Source organism: Malaclemys terrapin, chromosome 9 (assembly GCF_027887155.1).
Source record: "Malaclemys terrapin pileata isolate rMalTer1 chromosome 9, rMalTer1.hap1, whole genome shotgun sequence".
NCBI classification, from domain to species: domain Eukaryota; kingdom Metazoa; phylum Chordata; order Testudines; family Emydidae; genus Malaclemys; species Malaclemys terrapin.
Window position 1 is genome coordinate 43,678,638 of NC_071513.1, and position 9,525 is coordinate 43,688,162.

At 54.4% G+C, this 9,525-nt stretch overlaps 1 protein-coding gene across 7 annotated transcripts in view; it reads left to right on the forward strand.

Moving 5' to 3' along the window:
* The first annotated feature begins 5,693 nt into the window (after positions 1-5,693).
* ELF4 (E74 like ETS transcription factor 4) overlaps positions 5,694-9,525 on the forward strand; it is a 38,328-nt gene continuing 34,496 nt past the window's right edge. For 3 of the 7 annotated variants that reach the window (XM_054040886.1, XM_054040885.1, XM_054040887.1), the window contains exon 1: positions 5,720-5,807. Coding sequence is in view for 2 of the 7 variants with exons in the window: in XM_054040884.1 (XP_053896859.1) it covers positions 5,694-5,807 (114 nt within the window). In the remaining 5 variants the exon portion in view is untranslated. Of the gene's footprint in view, positions 5,808-9,525 lie in introns of all 7 variants that reach the window. The other 4 variants (XM_054040884.1, XM_054040891.1, XM_054040890.1 and 1 more) reach the window with 3 other exon arrangements.

The following is a 9,525-nucleotide window of genomic DNA, read 5'->3' on the forward strand; positions in this document are numbered from 1 at the left end:
AGCACCAGGTTAAAGATGGATTCCAGTTCAGGTGACATGATCCCATGTCACTGTAAGACTTCATTACCTACTTGCCAGCACACAGGTATATGGGAAGACTTACAAGTAAACAGACCATTTACAATCAATTGTCCTGGTTAATGGGAGCCATCAAGATTCCAAGCCACCATTAATGGCCCACACTTTGCATAATTACAATAGGACCTCAGAGTTATACTTCATATTTCTAGTTTCAGATACAAGAATGATACATTTACACAAATAGGATGACCAAGCTCAGTAGATTACAAGCTTTGTAATGATACCTTACAAGAGACATTTTGCATGAAGAATATTCCAGTTACATTATATTCACATTCATAAGCATAGTTCTATAAAGCATTATGGGGTGCAACATCACACAGGAATGTTTGGTCATGGAGGGAATTAGCTGCCAAATTCTTAGAACCCCTCTCTGAAAGCTCCTGAGCCAGAGGGGAGGTGGCAGCTAACTAGAGGAAAGCAGCTGTTCTGATTCTCAGAAAGGAGAAGCAGTGTGATCCTGGCTAGAGCCGGCTGCCAGCTAGCCCTAGAAACTGACAGAACTGTGGAGTGGGGACATAGACTGTGGAGCTAGGGGCCCTCCTGGTTTAGGGTCCAACCACTTTTTGTCTTGCCAGGTGCAAGGTACTGAGTTGTTTTTCACTTTACATGTAAAAGAATCTGCCATGCTGCAACTGGCATGGGTTCTGCGTGCATCATGCCCAGGGGCACCAGCAGGCAGGCAGCAAAGTGCTGCTACAGCCAGAGGCCACTCAAGACAGTCTGCCACCCCAGGCCTGGAGCTAGAGCAGGGGTTCTCAGGACAAATTTTTTGGTAACTTCAGAGTGAGGCCACCAACTCTTGCTGGTAGCCACTCTCACACTTTTTCCTAAAATACTTAATTAGCTTTAGGAGAAACAAATAAATATACACATATACATGTCCAAATCATAGTAATTTATTTATTGCTAGCCCAACTCCTGCTTGCAGCCCCAGCAGCCAACACCAAGGAATTGCATCCAGGAACAAGAGGGAAGGGGTCGGGCCGCTGCTTTGCCCTCCCCCTCCCCATCACAGCCCAGGAGGCTGTGGCTGCAAGAAGACGCTCTGGTAGCTGCATTTGAGAAATGCTGAGCTAGAGTGACCCCTGCTGGAGCAGCCTGGCATGTTGTGTTCCCATTGCCCCAGGCAAGAGGGGTGGGTGGATGGCTTCACCCACCCCATCTCCCCTTAAATCTCGGGGTGATTGCGCAGCTAAGTTCCCCCTTACCCCTGGCCCCGCTGTGGGAGGCAGGAGCTGCTGGTGAGGTAGATGGAGTGGAATGCAGACAGGATAGTGGAGTCCTCTGCCCTGAGCAGTGTTACAAACTAAACCAGGGAAATTAACCAGGGCTTGGAGGAGGGGAGAGTGGGAGCAGCGATACTGTCCCCAACCTCACCCCATGACAGCACAGAAGGAGATGCTCCTCACAGTAGATTGTGCAGATGCTCAAATGCGACTGTGTGTGCTTTGCAGGGCTCATTGGGTTGTTGCTGTTGGGTGTATTTTTCCAGGGACTCTCCACCTGCAGGTCACTGCATTTTCAGTTTGCTGCTGTGCTGTAATTTAGAGAGGATCCCTAAATGCTGTTAGTCCAAAGTTGTGAAATCTCTGGCCCCTAAATCAATCAGCTGTGAAAAGCCCCAGCTTGCAGCAGAGGGGCTATCTTGTGACTCAATCTACAGATTATGTATTAATTCTATTGATTACTTAAGAATTCCCCATTTTATCTGAGGTTTGACAGGTTCTTGGCCCAACATCAGGCTGAGTATTCTTTAACTCAATGTTCAGTGAGGAGTCCTGCTGTGTACAGCTCCAACACTCACACTTTAGGAGTCCCTCTATATTTACAGTAGTTTAATACATTTAGCAAAGTCCCAAACTCTCTAACCCAGCAAGGTAGGTAGAGATAATACAGACTCTCCATCTGAACATCCAGAGACTCACACCTTCCCTTGCAGAACAACCTGAAATGTTAGCCATTATCTTCCTCATCACCATCACCAGTGGCCATCGTCCTGGCACCTCCCATCTCTCTCTCACCCCGCACATAGGATGGGCTACAACTTGTATAATGGGTTATGCTGATGCCACTCTATGTAATGCATATTCAGTAGGGGTTTCTCCCCTCTTCCTTGTTTGTATTTCCTCACCCTACTAATGTTGGGGTGCCCTTCTCCTATAGGTTAGTATATTCATGATATCATTATATATGTCAGTTTGTTGCCATGGCACTCTTGTGGTCAAACATCTGCAGATGTTCCCATTCTAAAATATCTAAAAGCTGGTGTTGGCTCATGTTCCTGTGGTTGGCTGGTGTCGTTATGGACAAACTTCCCCCTTACACACACTGTTCCCAGTTCCCCAAAACTTAGGGGTGACCGTTAGGCCATTTACCTGTGCCAGACTTCATAGGCCTCAAGCCTTATGCTAACTGCTGAAGTCAGTGTCTTACAGAGTACAGGCCTGTAAGTTCCTTGTGTTACTGCTAAATAAAATAAATACCACAGCTAGCTCTATGGGCTACAGTTTGCAATTCAAGTTTGTCTATGAGGAAGCCTGGGGTTGAACAGGAGCTGCTAACCTAAATTTAAAAGCTAACTGCTATTTTAACCCAAGTGAAGAACACCACTTTGCTTGCAATGTAGACACAGCTGGAGTGCTGGCAGTATGCTGTGCAGCCCAGCAAGGAGGGGCTTTGCAGCCACAGGCTTGTCCAATAGAGCTGCCATGTGTGACTCAGCTGCTCTGTATGGTGTGTACCATCCCCAGTCAGAGCAAGAGGAGGGTGAGGTCCTAGAGTGACGCAGGAGTGCGGAGCTCAGCCATGTCTGCAGCAGCTTTGATGAGTCTAAGGGGACTTCATTTGTCAAGTTCAGGACAACACCACAGGGGGTGTTGGTCAGGAAGCCACTTGGCCACATGCCTCTGGAGCTGGGATCTGCTTCCAAAGCTGGTAGAGCCTAGGCTGCAGACGAGCAAAGATGATGTTGGGTGAGCTTCCCCCTGGCACTTGCCACCCCAAATTATTCTCAAGGGTCCCTGAACTCATAGGTGCTGGAGACAAGGGAGGAGGGGCCCTGCCCTCCCACTTTTAAAAACCTGCACTTCAGACACTGAGTCCTTAACACGTCCAGGAGGGGGAGTGCAGTGTGACCAGGAGCCAGGACCTGTTCTGTGGTAGGCCGCGTACCATGGCAGTGGTTGCTCTTCAGCACCGGGGACCGGCCGGGGAAGCTGGATGGACCCATCAACTGAGGGCCTTGGCTGGCCAGCAGGGAGCGTAAGGGGAGTGCCTAGGGTGGTGGGAGGGGCCCCAAAATACCCACCTCCCCCCCACTAATGGGACCCCATAATGCCCCATGGCCCGGGAAGCTGTGCAAATATAATGAGCCTGCATGCCCAGGAGCTGTATGCCAGCAGCTCCGGGGAATGAACCAGACTGTCCTGTGGCTGGAGCAGGGCCTCAGGCTGGGTTTCCCTGGGGCGGTGCTGTCATGATGGGTGCCGCGTTTCACCTCTAGGTGGGACACTTCACTCGCTAGCCGAGTCGGCTACCCATTGAGAGGCCCCCCAGCTGCAGGTTCCGTCAGCACAGCCCCAGCTCTCTAGCACACCAGCCAGCAGCACAAGGGGAACTGAGGCCTTAGCCATGCGGGCAAAGCATTCTCTCCAGAGGGGAGACGGCTCTGGAGCCAACCTCCAGAAGGAAACAGAAGGAGTTGGCACTCGGGGAACACTGCAAGGTCTCCCTCTTTGATAGAGCCTTGGCAGCACTAGCCGGAGGTTTCACCCCTCACCCAGCACAGGCCAACCCCACCCGCTCCAGCCCCAGCCTCCAGGAAGTCCATGTAGGCCTTCCCTGTTGTCACTCTGTGTTCCAGGAAGGTGCTCAGATCCTGTGGTTGGTGAGGCAGATCCTAAGGTAGATGGGCTCCTGCAGGGACCAGAGGCAGCAGCAGCAGCAAAAACCCTGAAAACAGCATTGGCTTGGCACTTTATTAGGCTCCCATCATCCAGCTCACCTGGGCAGTCCCCCACTTCCAGCCAGCCCACACCAATAAACCCACTTTCCCTCATTGCAGCAGCTCCATGGGCTTGGATAGCCATGAACAGGGGCTGCGGGCTAAGTAGGAATGTGGACCTGTAAGGGAAGGGGGGGGGGACAGGTGGGAGCCACACTCCAGTGTGTGGTTTGTTCGACCCTGACACTTCTTTCTGTGGTGTTCCGGTATGGCCAAGGTCGTGTTCCCCCTGCCCCGCACACAAGGCCTGGCCCAGTGCAAACAGCATGGACAGAGCCTGCTACCTTCTGTCTTCCTGCCCTGACTGGGACTCTCCCCTCTGTGGTCCCACAGAGAGCATCTCTCTGATATGCCTGCACAGAATCTGTCAGCTACTCATGCCAGTGCCTGCTCCACATAGGAGCTCAGACTGTGGATTTGCTCCAGTTCCCTTTGCCCATTAATGCTCTTGGTGACATTCATGCCCTTCTCACTAAGGTTACTTTCTCCGGCCCCCTTGCTGCCCTGGTTCAAGTCTGCTCCCCCCTCGCAATCACCCTCTAGGTGCTCTGGCTGCCTGTGTTGCTCACATGCTGCTACCCTTTGCAATAGCCTTTGCTGGTCAGAGTGGGGAATTGGGTGGGGTGCAGGAGGGGGAAGAAAGGCACGTGGCTTAAAGGCCTTGGATCTCAGCAGCGAAGAGGGCAGGAGTCGGGCTGACAGGATCCAGTGCTACTGCATTGAACAGAGCAATACTTGATGTGGGCTCCTGTGTGCTGGTAGTCAGGTATGAGTGTGCATTCTGCCCCTATAGCTGGCCAGGCGCTGCTACTGATACGTCTCAGAGAGTTGGTAGCTGGGCACTGAGTTACTTCAAATCCAGCATCCAAACAACCCCAGGGGATCAAGCTGGGCAGCAGCTTTAGGGCTCTCACTGGTGGGGTCCAACAAGGCTGTCTCCTTTGCCCCAGCCACGTTAGCATCTCCCTGCAACCTCCATGGGGCCCGTGAGATGTCATGGCCCCTACTACAGCAGCATGGAAGCCTCCGAGAACTAGTCAGAGTCACACTGGGATGGAGTTGAACCCAGCCAGGTGGAGATGTTAGTGATGTGAAGAAAGAGTCTGCCCTCTAATCACACCCTAGGGGCACACCTGGGCACATTCCTGCTTCAAGAGGACAGGGCCCTGCAGCATGTGCAGAGTGTAGCTCAGAGTTCTGGCCTCCAGCTCTGACTTGGCTGGAGCTCTGCTTTAGCCCTGGGTTTTGTGCTGCTGTGTGCAGAGATTCTGTGAGGGGGCCGGGTGCATTGTGCACATTCTGCCCTCTCACTCACTGTGCATGCTGAGTTCCCCACCCCTCTGTTTTGCACACTTGGTCCCCCTCACTCAGTTTGCAGCTTAAGGGCACTAGCTCTTGGCCATGATGACAGCTGCAGCTGGGTGACTAGGGCTGCTTCCCCATCGCACTCTCCTTCCCTCGCTGTGGATTACAGTCATCCGGCTCACCTGGTATTTGCATGTCTGCAGCGCTTGTCATTGGCGAGGGGAGCCAGAGGCGGGCCCCGGGGACACGCCCGGCTCGCTGACTCACTTGCACAAGCCCAAGTTGTACTTCTCTTTTTTGAATGTCACCACTTCCCCATCCTGCTCGGACAAGATTGCTCAGGGAAGCCCTCGCTTCCTGCACAGCTTCTGGGGCTCCAGGGACCACGCACAGGAGCATGGCCGCGTGCCCTCAGGTACATGGTTGGGAGACAGTGCTAGGTGGGCGGGATTTGCTCCACTGAGACCTTGCTGGGTGTGAAGGGTGCCATGGGGGCAGGTGCTGAGGTGGGGACAGGCTGGGAGCGTGGGTGGCCAGCAGGGCTTTCTTGGGGGCACTTGGCCAAGTATAGCAAATGTGGCTGGGATCCTTTGCTCATGTGCCCTGCCTGGGGCAGAGCCTGCTATTAACCAGGAAGTGACACAACCTGCCCTGCAGCCTCTGGCACTCGGAACATTAGCATGTGGGTCCTCACCCATCTCCAGCCCTGAGGAAACTCACCTCAGAGCAGGCCACCTCCCCCCAGGACAGCCACACACCTGGGTTCACTGTCCTAGTCTCACTCCCTACACCCAGGGGTACGAGCATACTCCCTCCTCACCCCCCAGGAACCTGCCAGCCTTGCTCCCCCACCCCTATGCTCACCTGTGCTCCCCACCACACATGCTGCAGCCTCACTAGCTGGCCTGTATGTTCACGGGGACACTCCTTGGCTGGAGCACCCAGCCTGCCCCTCCTGTGGGTTAATGTTTGACAATACATTGAGTCAGTCACTGTAATCAGCGCCCCAGGCGGGAGGGCCGTTCACCTTGTACTTGGGAGATGGGGGAGTCCCTTCCCCATGCAGTGAGCCAGCTCTGGAGAGGGGTAGAGGATGAACGAGACTGGCCAAGGCCTGCCTCAGCCTCTCCTCCTGGTGCAGTTGTATGGGAACCGAGCGCCGTGTTGCTGCCCCTCAGAGCCCAGTGAGGGCTGTATGCACTCAGTTGTTTGGGCCCAGCAGGGCTTGGGCTGGGGCTGCCCGGGCAGGGCCCTGCCATTGTTGTCTAAGGGAGTGGCTTGTTGCAGCTGTTCTTGGCATTGCTAGGGTCCCTTGTTTGTTTGAGGGGCTGCTGAACACCCTCCCAGCGAACATGGCCCCAGCCTTCACTGACCAACTGCACAGCAGCCCAGCCCAGCACCAGCTGTTCCGGTCCCAGGCACTGGACGCAACTGCTTTCAGAGCTGAGTTTGGGGCTGCACCTAGGGCGACCAGATAGCAAATGTAAAAAATTGGGACAAGGGGTGGGGGGTAATTGGAGTCTATATAAGAAAAAGACCCAAAAATCGGGACTGCCCTATAAAATCAGGACATCTGGTCACCCTAGCTGCACCGGGCCTAGCTTTGAGCCCAGCCTGGAGCTCATGAACAGCTGGGAGGGTAGGAGCCATCACTGAAGGGCAGAGTGGTTCTGGCTCCAGAGCCTTCTTAGCCAGAAATTCTTGGATGGGAGCAGCAACAGCAGTTCTGCTGCACACGAGCCTTCTCCTCCATCTGATAGCAAGAAGGACTCCCTCCAGCCAGCCCCTGGAAAGGCCCGATCATAACAAAGGCAGGTACCTCCTAGTAATGGCTTCCAGGCAGTGTCAACATCTTGCAGCCAGCCCCCTACAGCAGCTCGCATCACTCATGCCTTGCTGTGGTTTGAGCAGGGAGGGGTTCCTGACAGCAGCCTACTGCTGCCAGCACGGATAGGAGCCCTAGAGTAGATGGCTCCCCTCCACCCCCATTAACACTGTGTCCCGTGCAGCTCCCCAACCCCCCACCATGATTAACACTCTGCCTCGTACAGCCCCCCACTCCCATGGCATTATATAGTGGCACTATATTTGCTGTATTATTATCTATCTCTTTCCTAATGATTCCCAACATTCTGTTTGCTTTTGACTGCTGCTGCTGCACATTGAGTAAATGTTTTCAGAGAACTACCCACAATAACTCCAAGATCTTTCTTGAGTGGTAACAGCTAATTTAGACCCCATCATTTTAGATGTATAGTTGGGATTGTGTTTTTCAATGGCCATTACTTTGCATTTATCAACACTGAATTTCACCTGCCATTTGGTTGCCCAGTCACCCAGTTTTGTGAGACCGTTTTGTAGCTCTTCACAGCCTGCTTTGGACTGAACTATCCCAATGCTGTCCTGCTGCGGGGGCTGATTCCCAGCACCTGCCTGCTGGGCTCATCTCTAAACAGGGCTGGCTGCTCCCCAGCCTGCTCCTTCACTCTCACTCTGTGACCCTCTCCCCAGGGGGAGGCGCTGTCTATAAGGACTCCACATTCCCCGCAGAGCACAATGGGAACACCCTCCCAGCCAGACATGGTGTGCTCTTCCCACTCCTCGGCCTTAGGCGCTGTCTCAGCCACCGCCCGCTGCTAACACACAGCAAATGCCTGGAGTGTCCCCATCACAGTCGCAGGGTCACCACTATCCTGCTTCCTCCATTCCCCTAATGCTGGCTATGGAGGGCAGAACACAGGGCCAGTCCCTGCTCACTCCTCGCCATCCGTCCAGGAGCTGGGCTCCGAACTCCTGGCTCTAGGATGGAGGCATTGGCTTGGCTCTGCTGTTTGGAGGCAGCGGAGCTGCTACCCGATTGGAATCGTTCCTTTTCCTGTGTGGTCGAGTCCAGCCCATGTGAGGCAGTGCTGGCAGCGCTGAGTGCGTGATCAATTCCTCCTTCGTTAGCACTGTCTGTCTGAAATCCCACAGCTGTGACGTGAGGCAACGGTCCTGCAGCAGCAAACTCCCAGCTCAACACTGCTCCGAGCCCCGGTGCAGCAGAATAAGGGGCGGAGTGGGAGGAGCCCTCGCTTGTGCTCAGCAAAGTAGCTGAGAGCTCATTGCCCTGGGTCTCAGAGCCGCCCCTGCAGGTATAGCAGTGTGTTGTGCCCACAGTGCCATACCGAGTGTACAGCTACTCCAAATCCCCCACCAAACGTGGCCACTAGCACCAGCGTCTTGGCTGAGCTTGCTCACTTTGACTGCATGGGGCAGGGGCTTTCTCACAGCCCGGCTCTGAGGTTTGCTGTTGCGCTCGGCGCAGACCACAACATGCAGTCGCTCCCCTCTGTGCATGGACCTTTGCCGATGGTATGGCCTAAGCTGTCCATGAGCCCAGCCATCCACATCAGCTGCCAATCTAGGCACTCAGCTCTTATGGCAGGGGCCCAGTTCCCAGGTGCACTCCGGCAGCACAAAGCAGCTGGAACGCCAGCAGGTCCGTCCCACTCAGGATTTCCTCTGTGTTGTATGTGAGGTGGCTGCTCCTGTCCACACGCACTCACCGTCACCATAACTTGGCCGCAAGAGGAGCCAGTCTCTGCTGTTAGGTTGGCCTGCAGCTCCCTGGAGATCTGAGAGTCTGTTACTCTGAGAGCATCTCCCCTTCTAGGCCGTCTCACAAGCCGCTCTGTTGTGGGAACACAGTATCCCTCCGAATGGGACTCCCAGGCCTAGCAGCCTTTCCATGGGGTCCCAGCTCTTAGCCATGCACCTCTGCCCAAACCCCAGCCCTCCCTCCTAGGGGGGCAGTGGTAGCCCTGGAACAAGCACCGCCCTTAACAATAGCACCACCCTTTTATCTAACCCAGGTCATGCCAGGAGCAGAGCCAGGTCAGGATCTCTAGAAAGGTTACACAGACTCCCTTGCCCCCAGCTAGACACACATGGACTCTCTGCCCCGCACCAATGCAAATGCCTCCCGTCCCGGGTCAGTCCAAGCCAGGTGCTGCTGGGTGGGCGGAGTTCAGGATGGTTGGTCGGTTACAATCCCTCATCTCCAGGATGAGTTTATGAAAGTCCCCGTTTGCCAGCAGCTCCCTTCCTGCCCTTGCTCAGGGCACCAGCTTCTTTCCCTCCAGTTCCTGTGT